Source organism: Vipera berus, assembly GCF_964194415.1.
Source record: "Vipera berus genome assembly, chromosome: 15".
NCBI lineage: Eukaryota > Metazoa > Chordata > Lepidosauria > Squamata > Viperidae > Vipera > Vipera berus.
The window spans coordinates 5,009,929-5,035,784 of NC_138218.1; the positions used below are offsets into that span (position 1 = coordinate 5,009,929).

Genomic DNA, 25,856 nt, shown 5'->3' on the forward strand with positions numbered 1-25,856 from the left:
TTTCCTTCCTTCCTCCTTCCTTCCTTCCTCCTTTCCTCCTTCCTTCCTTCCTCCCTCCCTTTTTCCTTCCTTCCTCCTTCCTTCCTTCCGTCCTCCCTCCCTCCCTCCTTCCTTCCTTCCTTCCTTCCTCTTCCTCCCTCCTTCCTTCCTTCTTCTTCCTCCCTCCCTCCTTTTCTTCCTTTCTTCCTCCCTCCTTTTTTCCTTCCTTCCTCTTCTTCCCTTCCTCTTTTTCCTCCCTCCCTTCCTTCCTTCTTCCCTTCCCTTCCTCCTTCCTTCCTTCTTCTTCCTCCCTCCCTCCTTTTCTCCCTTCCTTCCTCCCTCCCTCCATTTTTCCTTCCTTCTTCCTCCCTCCTTCCTTCCTCTTTTTCCTTCCTTCCTTCCTTCTTCTTTCCTTCCTTCCTCCCTTCTTCCTTCTTCTTCCTCCCTCCCTCCTTTTCTCCTTCCTTCCTTCCTCCCTCCCTCCATTTTTCCTTCCTTCCTCTTCCTCCCTCCCTCCCTCCTTCCTCCTTTTTCCCTTCCTTCCTTCCTCCCTTCCTTCTTCTTCCTCCCTCCTTTTCCCCTTCTTTCCTTCCTCCCTCCCTCCTTTTTTCCTTTCTTCCTCTTCCTCCTCCCTCTTTTTCCTTCCTTCCTTCCTTTCCTTCTTTCCTTCCTCCCTCCTTCCTTCCTTCTTCTTCCTCCCCCCTCCTTTTCTCCTTCCTTCCTTCCTTCCTACCTTCCTTCCTTCCCTCCTTTTTTCCTTCCTTCCTTCCTTCCTTCCTTCCTTCCTTCCTTCCTTCCTTCCTTCCTTCCTTCCTTCCTTCCAAGCCAAAATGTTCAGAAGGAGCCGAGTGCAGTTGGAAAACACACCCACGCAGCCGCCGCAGAAGGCTGTGCTGCTGCGGCCCTGTCTCTCTCCTTATTTACGAGCATTATGAAGCTGATGTAACTGTGGGGTTGCTAACTATACTACCCACTGGAGAACATGGGCTTACTAGTTAAATGTCAGGAAAATCTTTTTGGGCGTGACATTTAAGAAGATTGCTAATTGTGGTCTGGAGTCGTCTTCTCTAGATACCTCAGCAAGAGCAAGCCCACCTTTTTTTAGTAAATAACGCCTAGACTTTCTGCCCTTCCAACAATGTCACGGACCGCGTTGCGTTTTGGAACGCCTGTGAGGTCTTGAACCATCTTATACTCTGCTCGTGACCCAGGAAGGTGTTGCTTGGAAACCTCAGGCACAATTTAGACACTCTTGTCGGGAGAGCTCCTGAAGACACACATATATCCACGTATCTCCCTCTGAGACGCCTCTTCTCAGAGAGACGAATAAAAATCGCAAAGAACTGCCTCGGTGGCTTAACGTTAAAATATATATATATATGCAGCGGAGGCGGCTCCGCTGTGGTTTGGCCTCAGCCGTTAAAAGGAGGAGGAGGCTGTTTTGGAAAACATCTCAAAATAAATACTAGTAGAATTGGCAGGATCCCCTTATAGAATAGATTAGACGGCACTCGCTTTTGCTAAAACGAAATGGACATGTCCAGAAAGAAGGAACTTTCAGTGATCTTGGATCCCCTAAATGGTAGATCCAGGAACTTTCTTGGAAGTTCCAGCTTTCCATCCCCTTTCCACACATCTTAAAAGTGCTGGCTGTGGAATTCTGGGAGTTGAAGTCCACCCATCCTAAACAATTCTGGCTGGGGAATTCTGGGAGTTGAAGTCCACCCCTCTCAAGGGTGCTGAGGTTGGTAAACACGGATGTCAAAGCTTCACAGTGCATTTTTAACCCAGTTTGGGCTGCACCAGTGTTGGGAAAAAAACCCTGGAAAATAGCAAGAAGGCGGGGGAGGGAGGGCGGGAGTAGGTACGTAGCCTTGGCCAGCTCCATTGTCAGCGCTGGAGAAATACACCTGTAACTTGGAAGCACGCTGATTCAGGTTACAGAAATCTGCCCACTTTAAAGAGCGTAATTCTGGATTTTACAGAGAGGATCCTTTTTGGGGTTCAGGTTTGGTTGATTTAATGCAATATCCAAGGATCCCTATGAGCCCACACGTTCTCCAGGATCTAGCACCATGATTGCACGCTCGATCCGAACCGCATTCGGAGCAGTCGGGAAAGCCACTTCAGTCGGAACAACCTGCTTGCAACCTGCTTGTTTGCAAATAGACGTTCTTGGAGACGCTAATAACCCGCCCGTGAATATCTGGGACTCGTGTTTCCCCCACACACACACACACACACCCTACTTGCACACACTCACCTCCTTTGTTCCTCAGGCAAAGCTCTGCAGACATTTGCTGTTTTCCGGCATTAAATATGTTCGGCAAGGTAATTAACAAGACGGAGGCTAATTATAATGGGTGTCCGTTTCGAAATGTCAAACCTATTGAAGCTTCGTTTCCATAATGCTCTTAATGAGCCTCTTTTGCACTGGGGCTCTGAACAGGCAAGGGGTTAAATCTAGAATGGAGCAAAATCCTTTTTCTGGTGGGTTTCCAGGACTTTGGCCAGTGGGATCTTGCGCGCTCTCTCTCTCTTCTCTCTTCTTTCTCTTCTCTCTCTAATCTCTCTCTCTCTAATCTCTCTCTTCTCTCTCTAGTCTCTTCTCTCAAATCTCTCTCCTCTCTTCTCTCTCTAATCTCTCTTCTCTCTCTCTCTTTTCTCTAATCTCTCTTCTCTCTCTTCTCTCTCTAATTTCTCTCTCTCTTCTCTCTAATCTCTCCCCCCCTCTCTCTTCTCTATCTAATCTCTCTCTCTAGTCTCTTCTCTCTCTCTCTTCTCTCTTTAGTTTCTCTCTCCCCCTCTCTCTGATCTCTTCCTCTCTCTAATCTCTCTCTCCCCCTCTCTAATCTCTCTTTCTCTCTCTTCTCTCTTCTTTCTCTTCTCTCTCTAATCTCTCTCTCTCTTCTCTCTCTAGTCTCTTCTCTCAAATCTCTCTCCTCTCTTTTCTCTCTTCTCTCTCTTTTCTCTAATCTCCTCTCTTCTCTCCTCTCTCTGATTTCTTTCTCTCTTCTCTCTAATCTCTCTCTCCCCTCTCTCTTCTCTATCTAATCTCTCTTCTCTCTCTAGTCTCTTCTCTCTCTCTCTTCTCTCTCTCTTCTCTCTCTAATTTCTCTCTCCCCCTCTCTAATCTCTTCCTATCTCTAATCTCTCTCTCCCCCTCTCTAATCTCTCTTCCTCTCTCTTCTCTCTCTAGTTTCTTCTCTCTTTCTCTTCTCTCTAATCTCCTCTCTCTCTCTCTCTCTTCTCTCTCAAATCTCTCTCTCCCTTTTCTAGTCTCTCTTCTCTCTAATCCCTCTCTTCTCTCTCTCTTCTCTTTCTGTCTCTCACGTGTTCGAGGGCCGTTTCTTTCATCCGGTGTGTGTGTTTTGTTTCATTTGTCATTTTTTTTTCTTTTTGTTGTTCTACCTCCCCCCCCACCCCCACCCCCAGTATTTTAAGAAGCAGAAACGGCTCATCCCCGAACGGACCGTTTGGAAATATTTCGTGCAGTTGTGCAGCGCGGTGGAACACATGCATTCCCGCAGGGTGATGCACAGAGGTAACCCAAGTTCTGCAGCTTTTTGCAGGGTTGGGTTGTTTTTTTGCAGAATAACAGAGGCAATTAGGAAGCGTCTGCATTCCGAAACAATTATGCTGATGTGCGGGCCTTTCCGGAACGCTTTGGGGCAGGAGAGGGGGCCGTGGTGCCGATGAAATGGATCTTTTCCTGGCGCCCAAGTTGCGCTCAGTCTGCGGGGACCACCACCACGATGAGGATGGAGATGAATTTCCTTCAGTCGTCAGGCCAAAAATTCTGGGGGAGCCTCCCCGTCTCCCCCCCGCACACACACACACTTGGCATAGGGTGGGGCGGGGTTCATGTTGGGGGACAGCAGCGAGCCCCTACCTCCTCTTTCTCTTTAGAGGGGGCTTCGAGGCTTTAGACACCCCCACCCCCAAAAAAGAGATATTTGGGGAAGGCAACAAGCAACCAGGAAAACCTGCCCTCGTTCTTCTCTTCACGGTCCTTCTGAGGTCATCGGAATCAAGCGGGGTTTTTTTTAATATTCTGCGGTGGGGGGGGAGGATGGTTTCGAGTTTCCGGGAAAGTTAAAAGGCTGGAGGGGAGGGGTGGGTAGATAAAAGCGTTCTTCTTCTTCGGAGCAAATTCAGTGCTCAAGCGGACTCGGGCTATTTTAAGCCTCTTGAGTTCTTGCCTTTTCCAGGGAAGTTTTTAATGGCTTGGTGGGGTGGGGTGGGGGGTCCCTGGAAAAGAGGCTAAGGAAGGGCCTGTTTTAAATCAGCTGCGAGCCCCCCCCTCCCATTCTCGTGTGCGGATCAAAGCACCCTCCTTACTCATACTGTAAGTCGATCGATGGCTAGAGAGTAAGCGGAAGGCTGTCAGATCCAAAAATCTCTTTTATTTTTATTTTTTTATTTTTATTTTTATTTTAATTCCATTTATATCCCGCCCTTCTCCGAAGACTCAGGGCGGCTTACAAGCTTAGCAGTAGCCTTCATTCTATGTGTATGCCTGCTTAGTAGGGCTTTCACACACACACACACACACAAGCGGCATTATTACAAAGTCAGCTTAATTGCCCCCAACAATCTGGGTCCTCATTTTACCTACCTCGGAAGGATGGAAGGCTGAGTCAACCTTGAGCCTGGTGGGACTCGAACCTGCGCTAATTGCAGGCAGCTGGTGTTACTTAAGGAGGCATTAAGCCCACTACCTTTGATTTTTTTTCCTCCCTCCCTCTCTCCCTCTCTCTCTCTTTCCCTCTCCTCTTCCAGACATCAAACCAGCCAATGTGTTCATCACTGCTACTGGAGTCGTGAAGTTGGGAGACCTCGGCCTGGGACGCTTCTTCAGCTCGAAAACCACTGCTGCACATTCCTTAGGTAAAGCAGGGGAGACACCCCACACACACACACACGCTTAACGCCTGGTTTGTCCTGCCTTGTGGCTAGTCCTCAGCCCTTCCTTTCCTTCTCTCTTCTCCCTTCCCTTTTCCCTCCTTCCTTCTCTCTTTCCTCTTCCTTCTCCCTTCGCTTCCCTTCTTCTCCTCCCTTCTCTCTTCTCTTCTCCCTTTTCCTTTTTCCCTTCTTCCTTACCCCTTCTCTTCTCCCTTCCCTTCCAGTGCGCTCGCACAGGGAGGGTCTTCTCAGGGTGCTCTGCCGGTAAAAGATTGCCGGCGGATAACACCCAGGGGCAGGGCCTTCTCTGTGGGGGCGCCTGCCCTTTGGAACCAGCTGCCCATGGAGCTTAGGACTGCTCCCAACCTTCAATCATTCCGCCGGGACCTGAAGACCTGGCTCTTTGAGCTCTCTGGCCTAGGCTGAGAATTTTAATTGGGGTTTTATTTTCAGGGATAATTTAATCTTTTAATTCTCTTTTAACTTTGTATTTTATATGGATGTGATTTTAAAATGCCCTGTAAACCGCCCTGAGTCCTTCGGGAAAGAGCGGTATATAAATCTAATAAAATCTAAATCTAAAATCTTCCTTCTCCCTTCTTCTGTCCCCCTTTTCCATTCTCCCTTCTCCCTTCTTCTCCCTTCTCTTCTCCATTTTTCCTTCTTCCTTCTCCCTTCGCTTCCCTCTTCTCCTTCCTTCACGTCTCCCTTCTCTCCTCTCCTTTCTCTCTCCTTCCTTCCTTCCTTCCTTCCATCCTCTCCTCTTCTCCCCCTCTCCCCACCCCTCACTGGCCTTTTAACCCTTTATGCATCAATTTGTCCCACACCAACCTGCTGTTGCAACCCCAGCCAGGTGGGAAAGCACAACACAACTTCTCTCACCCAGGACTTGACAGAATCCGTTAGAAATCGTCTTGAAACTTCGGCCCTAAAACGACACCCTTTTTCATTCCACTGACCGCAAATAAAAGGTCGGGTGGCCAGGAGACCCTGGATGGAAGTGGGCTTCAAATGTAACTGGTAACAACTACCAAGGGAGCCAAAAAAAAAGGGGGGGTGACGAGGCAAGGGTCGGCTGATTTTTCTGAGCTTGGGGTGTGTGTCAGGCGATGGGATGGGTGGCTGATATTTCCGGAAAAAGGCGGCTACAAAATTCACGGTCCGGAGGCCGGAACAAAAGCAGCCATAGCCACTTCCCTTTCGTTGCTCGTTGACTTCAAGATTTCTCCAAAGTCACCTACCTGCAAACGGGCCAGAAGATTTCTTCGCCACGATGGCGGCAAAGCCCGTTTATCTGCGTGCAACTCTTTGATTTCTTTTCCTTTCCTTGGCGGCCCTGACGAAAATTTGGCTTTTTGTGAAGCGGAAAACCTGTGATCAATGCCCGGAGAGATGGAGCAATGCCCCGGGGCTTTTTTTTTGGGGGGGGGGGAAACAAATCTGTCAAAACTACCCTCTTTTGGTGCCGGGGAAAGGAGCTAAAGCGAGACACGATAAAAAGCACCCAGGTTGGCTCTTGTGATGGGAGCCCCTGGCCCGGTTTTCCCCCCCCCCTCACCCCCGTCCGCCATTTTCCTTCCAAAAAATCCAGCGCTTTCCACATGTGCCATTTCACCTGAGCTTTTTCGTCCCCTTTCCCGGCAGCGTAATCCTGCCGGATCAGTTTAATCTGGGAATTTTTGCAGCTTGATCACCGGCAACAGGAGACATATCCGTGCCCTGATTTTGTGTGTGATCCTGGCTCCTTTCTATTTTCCCGGTTGCCTAGGCAACCCCCCCTGAACTCTTAATAGCGACCCATGCACTGAGCATGGAGCTTATGCAAATAAATGCACCTTATTTATTTATTTATTTATTTATTTATTTATTTATTTATTTATTTATTTATTTATTTATTTATTTATTTTGCCCCTTCCTCCCTCCCTCTCTCCCTCCCTCCCTCCTCCTCCTTCGCATTTGCCAACATCAAACCGGCATAAAAGGGCATTAGGCAATGCCACAACTTGTCTGACAGGTGTACTCCGAGCTCCGGCAGGGCGGACGCCTCCGTGTCAGAAACAGAAGCCGTAATTAGAGCAGGGAAGAGGAGGCACGTCAAACGCATTACCTGCCGGCGGATCAGATTTGTCAGGAAGGATTGCATACATAAAAATTAAGTGACAGTACATGCCGGGGTAAGGAAAGAAGAACAATGGAAGATTTGCCCGCGTACGCTTCTCCACGGAGACGGGGGAGCGCCACGGCAAATTACGCAGATGGATTTGGGAGGCTCGGGTGCCACCTGCCCGGATTAGGGGGTGTGGGGGGGGGGTGAGGCCGGCTCCAACCAACAGCTGGGAAGAGAAACTTCGAGGTTCATCCCTTTAAAATGCCTTGTCAACTCCAGGCTCTCACCAGATGTTCCGATTGCATCCAGGTTTGATCGCCCGGCCAAAAAGTCAGGCTCTCCCTTGGCAGAACAGACGGATGTCGTGTATTTTGGGGTGTTTGTGTGTGCCAGGTTGTCTCAATGGAGCATTACATCGGCCTGGTCTTTTGCTACACCGAAGCTGGCACGGTGCCAGGCAAAAAGGCAAAAAAGTCAGGCTTTTCCCTCGAAGGAAGAGACGCTGCCGTCGCCGTTTGGGAACAGTGTCAATGGAATGCATAATTATATCACCCTAGTTTGACTGGCACCCTAGTCAGGCTTTGCCTCAAAAAAAACACCAGACAATGTCGTCCACTTTGGGGTGGGGTGGGGAGAACGCCACTGGAATGCAGCATGGCGTCGCCCTCGTCTTTTCCAAAACTCACCCTGGTTTGGTGCCGAGCCAAAAAGTAAAAAAAAAAAAATATGCCAGGCTTTTCCTAGAAAGAACAATGTCATCCACTTTGGGGACAACATCACTGGAACACAACTTTACATCACCCTAGTCTTTTCTTAACACAAACACACACACACACACACACCAGCTGGTTTGGTGCCAGGCAAAATGTAAAAAAAAAAATGTCAGGCTTTCCCTCGCAGAGACGAGGTCGTCCACTTTGGGGGTGACGTCCCCGGAATGCAGCATTACATCACTCTAATCCAGGGGTGTCAAACTCGCAACGTCACGTGACGTGTCGTGACTTTTTTCCCCCATTGCCGGCAATGGGGTGGGTGCAGTTTCGCTACGATGCAGTTTGACACCCCTGTCCTAGTCTTTTCTGAAACTCAAGCTGGTTTTCGTGCCAGGCCAAAAAGTCCAGAAAAATGACAGGCTTTCCCTAGAAAAAACAGACGACGTTGTCTACTCTGGGGGGGGGGCGACGTCACCCCGTTTTTTCCTTAAAACCAAGCTTGCAGATTCTAACCGCCCTGTCTTGCCTTGTCTGTTACAGTGGGAACACCATATTATATGTCGCCGGAAAGAATACACGAAAACGGCTATAATTTTAAATCAGATATTTGGTCTTTGGGCTGCCTGCTGTACGAGGTAAGCCTCCCTTACTGCTTTTCTGTAATACGACGACGATATATCCTCTGCCCGTCCCGACGGTCGTAAAATGGGGTGGCCCACACATAGCCAGTCTTCAGTTTACAACCTTTTCACCCTGGTCATTAAGGAAATGCTGTGTTTGTTAAGCAAAGGGGTGGTTCTCTGTGGGGCAGTTTTGCTGAAAACGTGGAAGTAAATTTGGGCTTTCCGGCAGAATTATCATAAAACGCAGTCGGGTGATTTTAAATGCAGGCCAGGAGAGAGAGAGAAAAATGAGTCAGTGATCCTTTTAACTTATTTATTTATTCAACTTCCCACTTCCTTCAATTCAGTGCAGAAAAAGATACATTAACAGTTAAAAAATAATCTCTCTGCGGCTTACAGTTCAATACCGGAGGAAATATTTTACAATGAAAAACTGGAAGAAACGTTTTAAACCTTTTAAAACAATTGAAATCACTAAAAACAATGAGAGCGTCCAGATTAAATATACATGGCCAGTTAAAAATACAGCCAGATAACATGTAAGTTTTGGACTCTTTTTAACGTCCAGCGCTGGGCGTTTTTACAACCTGAATTTTTTAAACAGGTTCAAAAAGCAATAATATCCCGCCCACAGCCTTAAGTTAAGTTTATTCCTGCCTTTGTTCGTTCATTCACTTACTATAACCTCTATATAAGCCAGTGATTTCTGGCTGGCTTACAGTTCAAATGTATATAATTAAAAACACTAAAAACATTGTAAAACAATCAAAATGCTACAAAAGTCCCAGTTAAATAACGCATACATAAGAACAAGATAACCAGTTAGCTACACAGCCAGCAAACGGGGCCCTTAACAAATTTATCACTGCAAGGCAGGATCTAGAATAAAATAGAGCAGGAAGGGACCTCGGAGGTCTTCTAGTCCAGCCCCCTGCTCAAGCAGGAGAACCTATACCACCTCAGACCAGTGATTGTCTAGCCTCTTCTTAAAAACTTCCAGCGATGGAGCGCCCACGATTTCTGGTGGCAAGCTGTTCCACTGGTCGATTGATAATCTGACATGACGTCCATCCATACAGGTGAACTCTGCCTCATTTGACATCCTTTCTCACCCGTTGTTAAGTGAATCACTGCCTTGTTAACTTAGTCACATGGTTGTTAAGTGTCAGAAGGCTGCAAAAGGGGATCACGTGATTCCGGGACGCAGCGACCGTCATAAATGTGAGTCCCTTGCTAAGCCTCTGAATTTTGATCACGGGATCTTGGCTCTACTGTAATGGCCGTAAGTGCGAAAAAACGCTCATAAATCCCTTTTTCTTCGATGGCGCTGTAACTTCGAACGGTCGCTGAACAAGCCGCTGTAAGTCGAGACGAGCTGCATTTCATTTTTTTTTTAAAAAGAGAGGGCTCAGCTCCGAATAACCCACCTTGAAAAGAGGGGAGCTTAAACCACGTTAGGGTTGAATCGAAAGACTGCAGCTCGGTGGGGCCGTCCGGATCCGAACAGGGTGATCTGCAGGAATCAACACAGTCCTTCGGGATCTTCATGGTGGATCTTGAATTTGGAGAAATGTCTCCGAAAGCGTTTTGGTCCCAAGCGGTTGTAAATTACGCTTGCCTTTTTTTTTTTCCTGGCCGGCGCAAGGAATAGGGACAAAGGACAGCAGATCTGTCCAGGAAAAATTACAAAACGAAACAAAACAAAAACAAACCCAGATCTTTCCATGCTGGCTTTTGAGAAGGGACATTCCCCAGGAGAACGCGGTTGGTAAAAGAGCTTCTTGACGCAGAGAGGAGTCCCAGGTGTAACGGACGCTTGTTTAACAAGGCGGCGCGCTTGCCGTTGTGAGCTTCGGGCGCCATCAACCAGCAGTTCGATAGGGGCTGATTAATTTGTTGGCAATACACCAAAGCTTCATGCGGTCTTCGGCGAGGAGCAGAGACGTATCAGAGCAGGGAAGTCGATAAGACAAAATCAATGCGATAGGGCGGCTGGGATTAAGGGAGAGAGCACAGTGTGACTTTAATGGTCTTCTGCTCACCTGAGCTTTCTGTGCCAGACCCAGCCAAAGCCAGCCTTAGTTTCTCCTAATGTGGCCATCAGAGGTGTTAGGAAAAGGGTTCTATAATATAGAATTGGAATGGAACGGAACAGAACAGAACATGGAATAAAATAATAATATAGAACAAAACAGAGTAGAGCAGTATAGACTAGACTAGAATATAGAATCGAGTAGACTAGAGTAGAATATAGAATAGAATAGAACAGAACAGAGTAGAGTAGAGTAGAGTAGAGTTGAGCTGGAAGGGACCTTGGAGGTCTTCTAGTCCAGCCCCCTACTCAAGTAGGAAAACCTATACCATCTCAAGACGGGATTGTCTAGTGTCTTCTTAAAAATTTCCAGAGATGGAGCGCCAACGATTTCTGGAGGCAAGCTGTTCCACTGGTTGATTGTCCTCACTGTCAGGATGTTTCTCCTTAAATTGCTTCTCTCCTTGATCAGTTTCCAAACATTGTTTCTCGTCCTTCCCTCTGATGCTTTGGTCAACAACCTGACCCCCTCTTCCTTGTGGCAGCCCCTCAGATACTGGAAGACAGCTATCCTGTCTCCCCTATTTCTTCTTTTCTTTAGACTAGCCAAACCCAAATCCCGTAGTCGTCCTTCGTATGTTTTAGTCTCCAGGCCTTGGATCATCTTAGTTGCTCTTCTCTGCATTTTTTCCAAATTCTCAACATGTGATACGGTGACCAAAATTGGCTGCAGCATTCCAGGTGCGGCCTCAGTAGGGTTTTATAAAGCGGTACTAATACTTCCCGTGATCTTGATTCTATGCCTCTGTTTATACAACCCGGGATCGTGTTAGCTGTTTTGGCGGCGGCTGCACACGGCTGGCTCACTGGCTCAAGCGATGATCGTCCACTAGGACTCCAAGGTCCCTCGCACAGTTGCCGCCCAATCTGTACTTGTGCCTTTGATTTTTACCTGCCCAGATGTAAAACTTTGCTTTTCTCCAGATTGAAACTCATTTGGAGTAGAATACAATATAGAACAGAACAGAACAGAATAAAATATGGAATAAAATAATAATATAAACCAGAACAGACCACAGAATAGAGTAGAAAATAGAATAGAATAGAATAGAATAGAATAGAATAGAATAGAATAGAATAGAATAGAATAGAATAGAATAGAATAGAATAGAATAGAATAGAATAGAATAGAAGAATAGAATAGAATAGAATAGAATAGAATAGAATAGAATAGAATAGAATAGAATAGAATAGAATAGAATAGAATAGAATAATAGAATAGAATAGGAGTTGGAAGGGACCTTGGAGGTCTTCTAGTCCAACCCCCTGCTTAGGCAGGAAACCCTATACCTTGACTTTGCTTGCCAGAAGGTCACAAAAGGGGATCACACATGACTCTGAGACAATGCGACCGTCATATATGTGAGTCAACCAAACGTAAATCCCACGAACGCAGGGATGCTGCAACGGTCATAAAAGTGAAAAGTGGTCCCACGTCACTTTTTCAGTGACACTGTAACTTCGAATGGTCACTAACTGAACCGTTGTAAGTCGAGGACCTATCCGTACATCCGGCCCTTCGGCGTCCGGTTCCCCAAAGCATTCTTCTCATCCTTGAAACTGTAGTCTGCCTTTTTTTTTTTAAAGACAAGGAGTAGGGAAAAAGTTATTTTTCTTGCCCTGCTGCTCATCTCTCCCTCCTCGCTATGCCGAACCCGATAAGCCGGAGAGATTCTCATTTGCAGATAGCTGGGAGGCAGGCGTGCCAGTCTGGATTGACTTCCCTATTATTTCAAACTGGAGGGTGCCTATGCAGGATTTCGAGTTACGGCCCCCCTTATCTTGACGTTTATGAGCCCCCGGTGGATGTACGAGGACGTGTCTGATCAAAACGGGGGTTTGTGCGTGCGGGAAGCTTTTTCTCTCCCCCCGCCGCCCCCCCTCCTTCTGTCGGAGAGTGTCATCGAGATAACTTGCAAGAGATCAGAGTTGGTTGTGTCTCTCTCTCTCTCCTTTCTCCAAAAATAAAAATACATCAACAGTAGCTTTCAGGGTTCTAAGCAGACAACCAGTTTTCCGTGGGGAGGAGCGGCTTTGGGTGTCTGTTAGGCCACCCCTGAAAGGATCTTGGCGAAACTTCTCTTTGACGGTTCTCACCCAAGGGTCAGATCGTTCTTAGGAACGTCACCCTGGTCCCGGCCAGTAGCCTCTGGGCAGAGGTTGAGGGCTTTGTCTAGAAGACAACATCTGGGTGGTTCTGCTGGGCATCTGGACCAGTTTTTATTCAGAAGACAATTGGATTTTCCTTGAGGGTATGATCTGGGTTTGGAGGTCCTGAAGACAGGGATGTCCTTGACAAGCTTGCCTTAAGTGCTGCTCTCCAAATCTTAGACAAGTAAAACTCTTCCTCTTCCTTGGGAAGATGGAACCAGTATGGACCATTGGTGACTCATTGGCTAAGCAATGTAGAGTAGAGTAGAGTAGAGTAGAGTAGAGTAGAGTAGAGTAGAGTAGAGTAGAGTAGAGTAGAGTAGAGTAGAGTAGAGTTATTATTTATTTATTTATTTATTTATTTATTTATTTATTATTTATTTATTTATTTAGATTTCTATACTGCCCTATTCCCGAAGGACTCAGGGCGGTTTACAGGGCAGCATAAAATACAATATAAAAGATAATATAAAATTAAAATAAATTAAATTAATTAAGCCCAACAACTCAAACAATATTTAAAAAGCTAAAACCCCTTCATTCCAGGCCTGATAAATCGAAAAGCCAGGTTTTCAGGTCCCGGCGAAATGAACGCAAATTGGGGGCAGTCCAGAGTTCCACAGGTAAATCATTCCAAAGGGCAAGCGCGCCCACAGAGAATGCCCTCCCTCTGGGGATCACCCGCCGGCACTCCCTAACCAGAGGCACCCTAATTAGAATTAGAATTAGAATTAGAATTATTAGAATTAGAATTAGAATTAGAATTAGAATTAGAATTAGAATTAGAATTAGAATTAGAATGAATTAGAATTAGAATTAGAATTAGAATTAGAATTAGAATTAGAATTAGAATTAGAATTAGAATTAGAATTAGAATTAGAATTAGAATAGAATAGGTCTTCTCCGAAGACTCAGGGCGGCTTACAATTTAAAGCACAAATCAATGTGCTTAGCAATAGCCTTCATTCTATGTATATGCCTGCTTATTAGGGCTTTCGAGCCCCCCCCCAAGCGGCATTATTACAAAGTCAGCTTATTGCCCCCAACAATCTGGGTCCTCATTTTACCTACCTGGGAAGGATGGAAGGCTGAGTCAACCTTGAGCCTGGTGGGACTCGAACCTGCACTAATTGCAGGCAGCTGGTGTTACTTAAGGAGGCATTAGCCCACTGCTCCACCAAGTGTTCCAGTGTTGGAGCATTCACCACTTCTGGAGGCAGGTGGTTCCACTGGTTAATTGTTCTCACTGTCAGAAAATTCATCCTTAATTCCAGGTTGCTTCTCGCCTTGACTAGTTCCCATCCGTTGCTTCTTCTCCTACCTTCAGGGGCTTTGGAGAATAGCTTGACTCCCTCTTCTTTGGGGCAGCCCCTCAGATACTGGAATCATGTCATCGTGTCAGCCCCCCTCAATCCTTCTCTTCATTAAACTAGACATGCCCAATTCCAGCAACCGTTCCTTACATGTTTTAGCCCCCGGTCCCCTGATCCTCTCTGTTGCTCTTCTCTGAACTTTTTCCAAAGTCTCAACATCTTTTTTTTACACCTGCAAGGGTTCACCTTTCCCTTGACCTGGAATCCTGCCTGCAGCAACTAGCAAGGAAGGCTTTGCAGGGTTGGAAATGAGACACACACACCCATTTCCCCTTTAAAAACTAGCCTTTCGTTTAGAAGGTGCTCTTAGCCACGATCAAGCTCCCAATTAAAGCCGGGAGCGCGAAGGATCCGCAGAAGACGACAAAGCTTCCCAATCTGTCCCCATCTTGCTTCCAAACGAGTTGGAAAAAAGGGATTATCTGGCCAGGGTGGATAATATCCACAATTATCCAATAGTGCTTAATGAGGAGGAGGAGGAGGGGGTGGTGGTGGCTTTCATTGTCTTGGGGGGGGCTGAGAGTAGGGTAGGAGAGCAAGAGTGACAAGGAGCCCTTGAATAGCATGAAGGATTAATAAGCCGCTGGCCCTGCCCAGGAGACCAGGATGGAGGGGGGGGGGCTGCCTTGCCCACCAAGCCTGGCGTGGCTTGCTTGCTTGAGGCGTTCCCTTTGAACACAGACCCAACTGTCTGTGTGGAGGGAAGAGAGAGAGAGAGAGAATGGGCCATTCCCTTGAAGAGAGACCCTCCGTGCGTATCTGGGGTGGTGGCAGAGCTCGCCCTGGCTGGCGGGGAACACAGGAAGCCGATAGACTTCTCTCTGCTTACATTGGCCAAGCTGAGTCTTCCATCATTGGAGTCATTATTCCTGTCCCCGGGCGGGTGGTCTCCAATGGAGGGGAATCTTCTTGTCGGGGTGGCCTTCCCTGATTCACCTGGATGGGCTTGGGGTGGGCAGCCGGGCACACCAATATCATTAGCGGAGTGGGAAGGAAGTGAAGGGGAGAGGAGAGGAGAGGAGAAATAGGGAATAGAATAGAATATGGAATGGGATGGGATGGGATGGGATGGGATAGAATAGAATAGGATAGAATAGGATAGGATAAGATAGAATAGAGAATAGAATAGATCACACAATAGAGCAGAATAGAATAGAAAATAGAATAGAATAGAAAATAGAATAGAATAGAACATGGAATAGGAATAGAATAGAATAGAATAGAATAGAATATATTTATTTATTTATTTATTTTTGGGACTTATATGCCGCCCTATCTCCCAAGGGACTCAGGGCGGCTTACAACAATAAAAACAACAATACAAAAATTAAAAAACGAATTAAATAACAGCCCCAAAATAAATTAACTACAATTAAAAATTAAAACATATTTAAAAACCCATCATCAATCCAGGTCAGCCTGATGGAAGAGAAAAGTTTTGAGGTCGCGGCGAAAGGACCGGAGGTCCGGGGCCATCCGAAGCTCAAGGGGAAGCTGGTTCCAAAGGGCTGGTGCTCCCACAGAGAAGGCCCTCCACCTGGGGGTCGCCAGCCGACATTGTCTGGCCGACGGCACCCTGAGGAGGCCTTCTCTGTGTGAGCGCACCGGGCGATGGGAAGTCATCCCCGGTATATTAATTTAATAATAGAATAGAATAGAATAGAATAGAATAGAATAGAATAGAATAGAATAGAATAGAATAGAATAGAATAGAATAGAATAGAATAGAATAGAATAGAATAGAATAGAATAGAATAGAATAGAATATATATTAGATAGAATAGAGAATAGAATGCAGAATGGAATGGAATGGAATGGAATGGAATGGAATGGAATGGAATGGAATGGAATGGAATGGAATGGAATGGAATAGAATAGAATAGAATAGAATAGAATAGAATAGAATAGAATAGAATAGAATAGAATAGAATAGAATAGAATAGAATAGAATAGAATAGAATAGAATAGAATAGAATAGAATAGAATAGAATAGAATAGAATAAAAGCAGAGTTGGAAGGGACTTTGGAGGTCTTATAGTCCAGCCCCTGCACAAGTAGGAGACTCTATACCAAACCAATGGCTGTCTAATCTCTTCTTAAAAAAACGCTCTGAGGTTTCTGTTAAGGCCAGCCTGCCTCTTTGGCCCTTTGAAAGAAAATTAATAGTTGAAAATTGTGAGCAGCTGATATCTAGAGTCCGTATTTTGGTTTCTGAGGCGGTGATGTTTCCTCAGCAAAATGGCGCCTTTTCAGGAGAGAATTCCTGTCAAATCTTTCACCAGATAACTACAGGTAGTCCTCGACTTAACGACCACAACTCAGCCCAGACTCTACGTCGCCAAGGGAGACATTTGCCAAGCGAGCTTTGCCCCATTTCTACGACTTTCCTAGCCGCATTTGGGAAGCGAAGCATCGCAGTTGTGCTAAGTTAATACAACGGTCGTTAAGCGAAACCGGCTTCCCCATTGACTTTGCTTGTCAGACAGTCACAAAAGGGGATCGCATCGGAACACCCCCACACACACACACCCCGAGACGTTGCAGTCAGCTGTCAAGCATCTGACTGTGAAACACGGGAATGTGGCAGCGGTCGTGAAGTGGTCACAGATCACTATTTCCCAGGGCCCTTGTCACTTCGGTCACTAAACACACCGTTGTAAGTGGAGGACTGCCTGTGGTTTGCGTTTTCTTGCTTCGGTCCGTTGGTTTAGTGTCCCAAGGGGCAGCGGCAATGTTGGTTGGGCTGAAAGGGAGCCAAGTGCTAGAGCAGAGCGTTGTGCAGCTGCAGCCAAAAAGGCTAACACAATGCTGGGTTGTATGAACAGAGGCATAGAATCAAGATCACGTGGAGTAGTAATACCGCTTCATAAAACCCCAGTGAGGCCACACCTGGAATACTGCAGCCCATTTTGGTCACCCTATCACAAAAAAGATGTTGAGAGTTTGGGAAAAAAATTTCAGAGAAGAGCAACTAAGATGACCCAAGGCCTGGAGACTTAAAACATATTAAGAATGGTTGCAGGAATTGGGAACGGCCGGTGTAGAGAAAAGGAGGACTAGCGGGGACATGATAGCAGCCTTCCAGTATTTGAGGGGCTGCCCCAAAGAAGAGGGGGTCACGTTATTCTCCAAAGCACCAGAAGGAAGGACGAGAAACAAAGGTTGGAAGCTCATCAAGGAGAGAAGCAACCTGGAATTGAGGAGAAACCTCCTGACAGTGAGGACAATCAACCAGTGGAACAGCTTTGCCCCCAGAAATCGTGGGCGCTCCATCACTGGAGGTTTTTAAGAAGAGGCTAGACAGTTACTTGATTTGAGATGGTCTAGGTTCTCCTTCTTGAGCAGGGGGCTGGACTAGAAGACCTCCAAGGTCCCTTCCAGCTCCTATTCTGCTCTGTTTTGTTCTTACTGTCCATGCCAGCCAGTCTTCAAAGCATAGAGGCCTCGTCAGCCAAACGCCGTCTGGGCACCGTTTGCTGGGAGGGAAGCGAGCTTTAAGGGAGACCTCTTCCGCGGCGGCGTCCCTCATTCTCTTTTCCTTCCCAGATGGCAGCTCTTCAGAGCCCCTTCTACGGCGACAAAATGAACCTTTTCTCCCTCTGTCAGAAGATCGAGCAGTGCGATTACCCACCTCTGCCAACCGAGCATTACTCCGAAAAGGTAAGAGGTCTGCCTGGTACCGAAGCCTCGGTAAGGTGGAGGGTGGGTGGGGAGAGAGAAGCTCGCAAAGTCACGCCAGGCAAAACAAAACGAGACACCTTTAAACTTTCCCTGTTGGATTGCTCCCACTGGCCTTTGAAAGCGGGGAGGGTTCAGTTCAAGGATGCCAGGGAAGGAAGGAGGGCACAGCGGGCTGCCTAGCGTTTGCGGTCTGGGGAGTTTTGATAGCTCCCGTAATCTCGTTAAAGTTCTGGGTCACTTCAAGTCAGGAATGGCTTTCAAGGAAGTTCAAAGGCCCCGCTTTGCTTGATCTTAATTGCTTGCGAAAGGTCCCGGGGCGGGCGGGGAACGCGAGGAGGGCATGTTTGGGAGTTGGCTGGCGGCTGCTTTTCTGCGCCCAGCCGAAAATGAGAACCGGTTTAGCCTTGGCAAACCAAGATGCGATCGCGATGGCTACTTCTTTCAAAGTCCACCGAGCTGCTCCCCCGTGAAGGCAAGGGGTGTTCTTCTCAGGACCCTATTCTCAACGTTCCCCTCGGATAGGGCTAGCTAGCCTTGTTAGGAAAAAAAAACAGGATCTGGTAGCTTGTGCGGAATCCAGGTCGTCTCTGCAGAAATAGCCACCTTAAAGTCTCCATAATTGCTCGCCTCTGACCAGGAAGTTGCAAGAATCTTTTGGTGCTCGGCTCCTGATCTACTGGCTTACTCATTTACTACTTGCTACTACTAATTTAGCTACAGGGAGTCCTCAGCTTGAGACCGTAATTGAGCCCATATTTTGCACAGGCTGTCAATCAAACACCCACGATCACTGAGCCAATCCATTGTCCTCGATGGGCGTTTTGCCAAGTGCCCAAAATACCATCGCGTGACTCCAGAGGCGTGTACAGCTGTTGTGACTCCAAAAATGGAGTCATAAGTAGCCCTGGGGAGGTCCTACCTTTGAACGGTCGTTATAAGCGAGCAGTTGTAAATTGAGGACTGCCTGCCTTACTAAATAATGTGGGCTTCCCGTCATGTGGATTTTTTGAAAGTGGTTGCTGATGCACAAAGGGCCCGCTTCAGCCGGCTGGTGAGCCACAGAGCTGACAGTGGGTTCCCTCAAAGAAGATTCCTAGCCTTGTCCAACCGATTACTCCAGCTCTTGGGAATCTGCCTCGTGACAGGAGGAATCAGTTCGGGTTGACAGATGCCACTGCCTGCTTCTCCCATTACGACCAGTTGGTTTCCCTCTGGCGCTGCTTGTGGTGCCATCTAACCACACAACCCAGGGTGAGAAGAACGTTCGGCAGCTCCAAAGGAGCAGATCCCTGAATCCAGGTCCAAATGGGGCTTTGAGCAACAGGATCTGGAACGTGGCTCCCTCAGGCAGGGCGGCCCCAAGGCCAGCGTGCCGGAGGACGTTCCCGAGAGAGCATCCGTCAGGAATTGTCTTGCATCCTTGCCTTCTGTTTCGCTGGCTGTCGAACAATTCGTGCAATTTGAGCATCGCTATAGAGCAAGGCAAGGGACGCGGTGGCTCAGTGGGTTAGGACGCTGAGCTTGTCGATCAGAAGGTTGGCAGTCTGGCGGGTCGAATCCCGAGTGCCGCGTAGCAGAGTGAGCGCCTGTTACTCGTCCCAGCTTCTGCCAACCTAGCAGTTTGAAAGCACGTAAAAATGCAAGTAGAAAAATAGGGACCACTACGGTGGGAAGGTAACAGCGTTCCGTGCGCCTTTGACATCTAGTCATGCTGGCCACATAACCACGGAGACGTCCTCGGACAAGCGCTGGCTCTTCGTCTTTGAAACGGAGATGAGCACCGGCCCCTAGAGTTGGAAATGACTAGCACGCATGTGCGGGGGAACCTTTACCTTTACCTATAGAGCAAGGCAGTAGCCTGAACCTTTTATCGCTCCGTCCAAATTGCCCCTCCTGCCCTTAGCCCTCCTTTGCCATTGACTTCTGCCTGGAGAGCTTTGCCCGATCCACCAGACCTGGATGTGGCACAGCCATCCTTCTAATTACCGTTGGAATAATTCCCTCTCTGGCCGCCGAGAGGAGGGGAGAAGATCAAGCGGTTCATGGCTGTTTTTTTCCCTCGGTGCCACGGGGTATATGCGCCGCTTCCTGGGGCTTGTAATTAAAAGCTCCCGGTCTTTCAAGTGCCAAATGAAAAGAGCCGAGGGCTGCCTGTTCTCCATCTCTGATTAGGTGAGCAAAGGAGCAAGTAGGTCACCCCAGGTTGTCCATCTCAAGTAGCTTCCCAGAAGCAACCTTTTTGCAAGGAGGAGCTTCCGGAAGGACGAGTTGGTTCAATCAGAAGATGCTGGGGAAGCCTCTCTCTTCTTATGACCGTCCCACCGCCTGGCAACAGCCCAGTGACTATCTGGGAAACCACCCAAAGCCCCATTTCGAATCCTGCCAGAAAAGCCAGCCAGGCATTCCTTGGGTTGGAGAACCTCTATTAGGCGCCCTCCAAGCGTTCTCGACTCCCTCCTGGAAATTCTCTTTTTTGTTGTTGTTTTTAATAGATATAGAATTCTTTATTGGCTAAGTGCGATTGGACACACACACAAGGAATTTGTCTCCGGTGCGGAAGCTCCCGGTCTACACACAAGCAGCAAGTGATAAATCAGGATCATAATCGTCAAGTACAATCGTCACAAATCATAAGATGCAACACTCCCGTGATAGTCATCGGATACTAAATAAGAAATGAGCATAAATCATAATAGGGTGCTAAATAAAAGCAATCAACCGGAATTGTTAAGATACAAACAACAAAGTGATAGTCATAAGATGCTAAAGGAATAGGCAATAGGAACGATGAGAAAGATAATTAGTCATACAGCCGTACTACATGGTTGGCCGTAAGTCAGTGTGGTTTAGCACACTGTTTAGCAGAGTGATTTTGTTGTTGTTAGCTGCAAAGTCGTGTCCGACCCATCGCCACCCCACGGACAATGTTCCTCCAGGCCTTCCTGTCCTCTACCATCTCCTGGAGTCCATTGAAGCTCACACCTCCTGCTTCAGAGACTCCATCCAGCCACCTCATTCTCTGTCATCCCCTTCTTCTCTTGCCCTCCACCTTTCCCAGCTCTTCTCCAGTGAGTCCTTCCTTCTGATTAGGTGGCCAAAGGATTTGAGTTTGAACTTCAGGATCTGGCCTTCTAAAGAGCAGTCAGGGTTGATCTCCTCTAGGACTGACCGGTTTGATCGCCTTGCAGTCCAAGGGACTCGCAGGAGTCTCCTCCAGCACCGTAGTTCAAAGGCCTCCATTCTTTGGCGCTCAACCTTTCTTATGGTCCAACTTTCACAGCCATACATTGCAGAGTGATGGCACGGGGGGGGGGGGAGAAGGGGAGAGAAAACCTATCTTTGTGTTTAGTTGTTTTGGTATGCAATGCCCTATAGCGGGAAGAATTTGAAAGAACTTACGTCCAGGAGGTGAGGGGTCTGTAGATATATTCACAGGCCCCTTCCTGGCTCGTGCAGTGCCCAGGTCCTCAATGGAAGGCAGGCTGGTTGCAGTTGTCTTTTCTGCACTCCTAACTAACCACTGAGGTCTCTGCCTGTCCTGTTCGGTTGCTGTGCCAAACCAGACAGTAAAAGACAAGACTCCCTAATTCCTCTCTAGAACTGTGTCAGCAGCTGCTTGGGCCGTCTGAGCTCTCCGACTTGGAGCAAGAAGAACATTGTCGTGCTTTTTTTTAATGACATTTTTGACGTTAGGTGTCCATTTCAAGTCTTGAGCTAGTACAGAACCTAGAAACTTGACTGTCTCTACTATCGATTAGACCATTGTGGTGGCTACACACACACACACACACACACACACACACAAACACATCTGGGTGGTCCAGAGGGAGGGACCGTTGTGTGTTCACCACCCCCCTCTTTTCTTCCCTTCCTCACAGCTGCGAGAGCTGGTCAGCATGTGTATCTACCCGGATCCAGACCAGAGGCCTGATATCGGTTACGTGCACCAGTTAGTGAAACAGATGCATGTCTGGACATCCAGCACTTGAAGTGTCGCTCCGCGCGCTGCCAGGAGAGCCGTTCCCAGCTTAGTCTTACTTAACTTCTGTCTCAAGACGAAACCAAGCGGTGCCTCATCGAACTCAAAAAACAACAACAACAACGGGTTGGAGTTGACTCTTCGTAGGAAGATCCTTCCATGATTTCTGTACAGGTGCCCGGCAGGTGGATCTGCTGCCAGCCACAGCTGTGCGATGCGGCGGCTAGCATGAGTTGCCTCTTCCGAAACCGGATAACATGTTACCGATGTAGATCTCTCTCTCTCTCTCTCTCTCTCTCCCTCTCTTTTTTTTTTAAAAAAAGATCCTTTCTTCCAACCGTTGTGTGTAATCTAAGTTAGGCTATATAGCAAGGGTTTCTGATTGGTGTATTTTGACGTACCCCTTGTATCTTAACTAATGTGAAATATCGGGAAAACTTAATTCCTTGGGGGAAATCACTTTAATCCTAACGTTAAGAATTGCAATAGATTTTTTTTTGGGGGGGTGGGGGTAGGGGGGGGCTGTAATGTGTATAACTGCTACTTCGCTTCTTCTAGCAGTGGTTATTAGCAAGTTCAGTTTTTAGTTGATGTATTACTTTTTTTTAAAAAAAAAACAACAACCAGACATCCGACCTGCGTTTTAATTTGTATTTCCTTCTGTTTGCAAGAAAGCGGTATGAAAGAGGATGAATTTTTCTTTTTTCTTTTAAAGCAAACCCTTAGAATGACTATTTTTGCGGTGTGTCTTGTCAACTCTGGCTCCGGAGACCCGGGTGGGCTTCAAACCAAAGGAATGTCGGTGTTTTGTCATTTTATTTTATTTTTTTTCCTGGTTAAGAGATTGCCACAGCCGCTACGAGACTCCGTAGCCAATGACCGCTGGGTACCGTTCTGTAAAGCCCGTCTCTAACCAGGGTTGTACCCCCTAAAATTCAGGGCACCCCCTACGGGCCACAAAACCAGGTAAGTCCAGAGGAAAGGGGTTTATTCCCAGCGCGAACGCCTGCTTCGTTACTGTGAAAACTCAATTTACCAATGTGAATACGTTTTTTAAAACAAGCTAATCTGAAGGAGTGGGGGAAAAAAATCAGATTTAAGCGTTCCGGAGATGCAAAGCTTCAGTGTTTTGACGGAGCCACTTCCTTGCTCCTTAACTTGGAGATCGCCATCCCTTGCAACCGGGATTTTCGGCCCCGGCTTCGGGAGAAGGAAAGGTAGCCATTAGCTTCTTTTTTAAGAGAGGGGAAGGAAACAGCGGGGAGGAAAAAAAAAATAATGTTTCTTTCTCCCGGAAAGATTAAAAGATACCACTTACCGGTGGGGTTTGGGGGTTTTTTTTTGCATCTCCGGAGGCCCTTTTGAGAAAAGCAGCAGTGCTTAATTTAAGTCGCCAGTTTGGAACAAAGGATTTTAAGAATTGGCTGCCCAAACAAGAAGCAGGGTAGGTGGGATGTGGGGTGACGGGAGACCCAGGGAAGATTTTCTCGCGAAGATCCTGCAAGCGGCTCCAGACTACTTTTAGGCCTTTCTTTCCTTCTTCCGGAAAAACTTTCCACTGCTTCGCAGGTGATTTTTTTTTGGGGGGGGGGGGAGGGTGTGTGTGTGTGTATTAGGTGGGAACGATTCCTACTTTGGGGGTACAACTTTGAAAACAAAGTTTGGGGCTGTTGGGAAAGTTTAAAAAGATGGATCGGCTCTGCACCTGACTGCATTTACTCTCTCATGCGCGCATGCGCGTGCACCATTGAGGCCTCTTCTTGTTAGCGCTTACGTCATCGTCCTTTTGCAGAAAAAGGAACGGGGGGGGGGGGAGAAAGGCAACTATGCATTTTTAGGCAAGACTTCCGACCATTTACCAAATAAAAGTTTCCTTTGTAAAAAGAAAAAGGGCCGCTGAGTTGGCGCCGATGAGGGGCTTAAAAACTGGTACGCCCGTTGCATCCTTCTTTACGTTGCTAAGCGAGGGTTGTTTCGCCGCAAGTGTTCAGTGAGTAACAACAGTTGTAAAGTGAAACTGGCTTCCCCCTTGACTTGGCTTCCCCAAAGGCCGCAAAAGGGGACGCGCCCGACTCTTTCCGGGATCCTGCAACTGTCGCAAGTACATGCCAGTTGCCTAGCCTCCGGATTTTGATCACGTGACCGCGGGGGAGGTTGCAACGGTTGTAAAGTGTGAAAAACAGCGGTGGGATTACTTTTTCCAGCAGTGGTGTAACTCCGGACGGTCGCTAAATGAAAGGTTTAGAACTGCCTCTAACCAAATCCATAAAGCCGACATCCCAACAGGCAGAGCATGATGGGCTTGGAGACTCTTCTCTGCCCCTCCTCCAAATTACGAGAGCCAGCCCATCTGGTTTCTATTACTTGTTTTATTCATGGGGTGAATTATAACATTGCAAAAGGTTATTTCGACTTTGGAGGAATACTCTCGGTCCCCAGAAATATTTCCTGGACCCTCTCCGCCGGGAATCAGGAGGTGTCCATGGTCTGCACCGTCTCCTCCGCCACCTCCAGCTCCAGACGGACGACGTTTTCCGACAGGACACCCGTGGTTCCTTTCTCGCACCGGTATTTTCCTTGCCTGTCGGAGGAGCAAAGCAAAGTATTTCTCCCAGGCTACTATGCTAAACAGCTAACCCGCAAGACCTTTTCTCCGGAGAGATTTAGGGAATCTTAAGGACTAGAAACGCAGGCACGCACACAGTTCCTGCCTATGGAGATTCTCCATAGGCTTAGGGTTATCCCAAAGCTGCTTTTATCAAAAGGCGACTGGACTTCCTTGCTTTGTTTTGTTTTTTTCCCCTTTTGCGGACTTTTCACTTCTCATCCAAGAAGCTGCTTCCGTTCTAACTGAACACAAAGCCTTCCCTTCAGTCAGAACGGAGGAAGCAACTGGGACACGAAGCGAAACATCTTCAAGCGAACACAAAGAAAAGTCCGCTTGCCTTTCCTTTTTCGTCCATTTCCTTCGGAAGGCCCTGTGGGAGGAAAGGTCTTCCCCTTGCAAGAAGATGGGGGGGGGACGCCAAAGGCTTTGCAAAATGGGTCACGGGGGGGGGAAAGGGGGGGAAGGTTGAGGCCGCTTCAAACGTTTTCAGACCGCATCCCTGTTCGACCTCGTGTCCCACGGCCTGAATTCCTTTGTGATGGCCTAAGTCAGGGGTCTTCAAACTTGGCCCATTGATGACTCGTGGACTTCAACTCCCAGAATTCCTCAGCCAGCATGGGGGAAGCTATGGCCCCTTCATGACTTGTGGACTTCAACTCCCAGAATTCCTCAGCCAGCATGGGGGAAGCTATGGCCCCTTCATGACTCGTGGACTTCAACTCCCAGAATTCCTGAGCCAGCATGGGGAAACTATGGCCCCTTCATGACTCGTGGACTTCAACTCCCAGAATTCCTCAGCCAGCATGGGGAAACTATGGCCCCTTCATGACTCGTGGACTTCAACTCCCAGAATTCCTCAGCCAGCATGGGGGAAGCTATGGCCCCTTCATGACTTGTGGACTTCAACTCCCAGAATTCCTCAGCCAGCGTGCCTGAGGAATTCTGGAAGTCCACAAGCCATAAAAGGGCCAAGTTTGAAGACCCCTGGCCTAAGTTGATGCACTGATTAATCGTTGGCAGATTATATCCCAAAGGTGCTTTTTTCAAGAGGTGACTGGACTTTCTCTGCTTTTCAGTGAAGACGTTTCACTTCTCCTCCAAGAAGCTTCTTCGGTTCTGACCTGAACTGTTCCGATTCAGCCAGAACTGAGGACGTGTCCTGGTTGAGAAGTGAAACGTCACTTGGGAGGCCACCTGGCAGGTTTATTTGTGTCGTGAGTAGTACAGGTGGCATCAAGAGATTCTCTAAAAGGGTGCAAAAGGACCAGCGGTCTGCAAGGAGTAGAAATCCTTCCATTCCCCACCATCCAGTCAGAGCTGAAGAAGCTTCTTGGATGAGAAGCAAAACATAGGTAAATCTCCAAGTGGCCTCAATGCCTCTCTAAATGAATGCAAATGACCAGCGGTCTGCAAGGAGTAGAAATCCTTCCATTCCCCACCATCCAGTCAGAGCTGAAGAAGCTTCCTGGATGAGAAGCAAAACATAGGTAAATCTCCAAGTGGCCTCAATGCCTCTCTAAATGAATGCAAATGACCAGCGGTCTGCAAGGAGTAGAAATCCTTCCATTCCCCACCATCCAGTCAGAGCTGAAGAAGCTTCCTGGATGAGAAGCAAAACATAGGTAAATCTCCAAGTGGCCTCAAT

The 25,856-nt window shown here is 47.6% G+C and overlaps 2 protein-coding genes across 5 annotated transcripts in view; one reads left to right on the forward strand and one right to left on the reverse strand.

Annotated features, from left to right (window-relative positions):
* Nucleotides 1-22,801, forward strand: part of NEK6 (NIMA related kinase 6) — a 72,326-nt gene extending 49,525 nt beyond the window's left edge. For 2 of the 4 annotated variants that reach the window (XM_081339637.1, XM_081339638.1), the window contains exons 6-10: nt 3,415-3,523; nt 4,762-4,869; nt 8,245-8,339; nt 17,490-17,603; nt 21,503-22,801. In XM_081339637.1, coding sequence (XP_081195763.1) covers nt 3,415-3,523; nt 4,762-4,869; nt 8,245-8,339; nt 17,490-17,603; nt 21,503-21,613 — 537 coding nt within the window. In that variant the 3' untranslated portion in view covers nt 21,614-22,801. The remainder of the gene's footprint in view (nt 1-3,414; nt 3,524-4,761; nt 4,870-8,244; nt 8,340-17,489; nt 17,604-21,502) is intronic. The other 2 variants (XM_081339639.1, XM_081339640.1) reach the window with 1 other exon arrangement.
* Nucleotides 22,802-23,954: 1,153 nt separating this feature from the next.
* Nucleotides 23,955-25,856, reverse strand: part of PSMB7 (proteasome 20S subunit beta 7) — a 29,649-nt gene continuing 27,747 nt past the window's right edge. Inside the window, exon 8 of the mRNA XM_081339645.1 lies at nt 23,955-24,184. Within this exon, the coding sequence (XP_081195771.1) occupies nt 24,073-24,184 (112 nt within the window). The 3' untranslated portion in view covers nt 23,955-24,072. The remainder of the gene's footprint in view (nt 24,185-25,856) is intronic.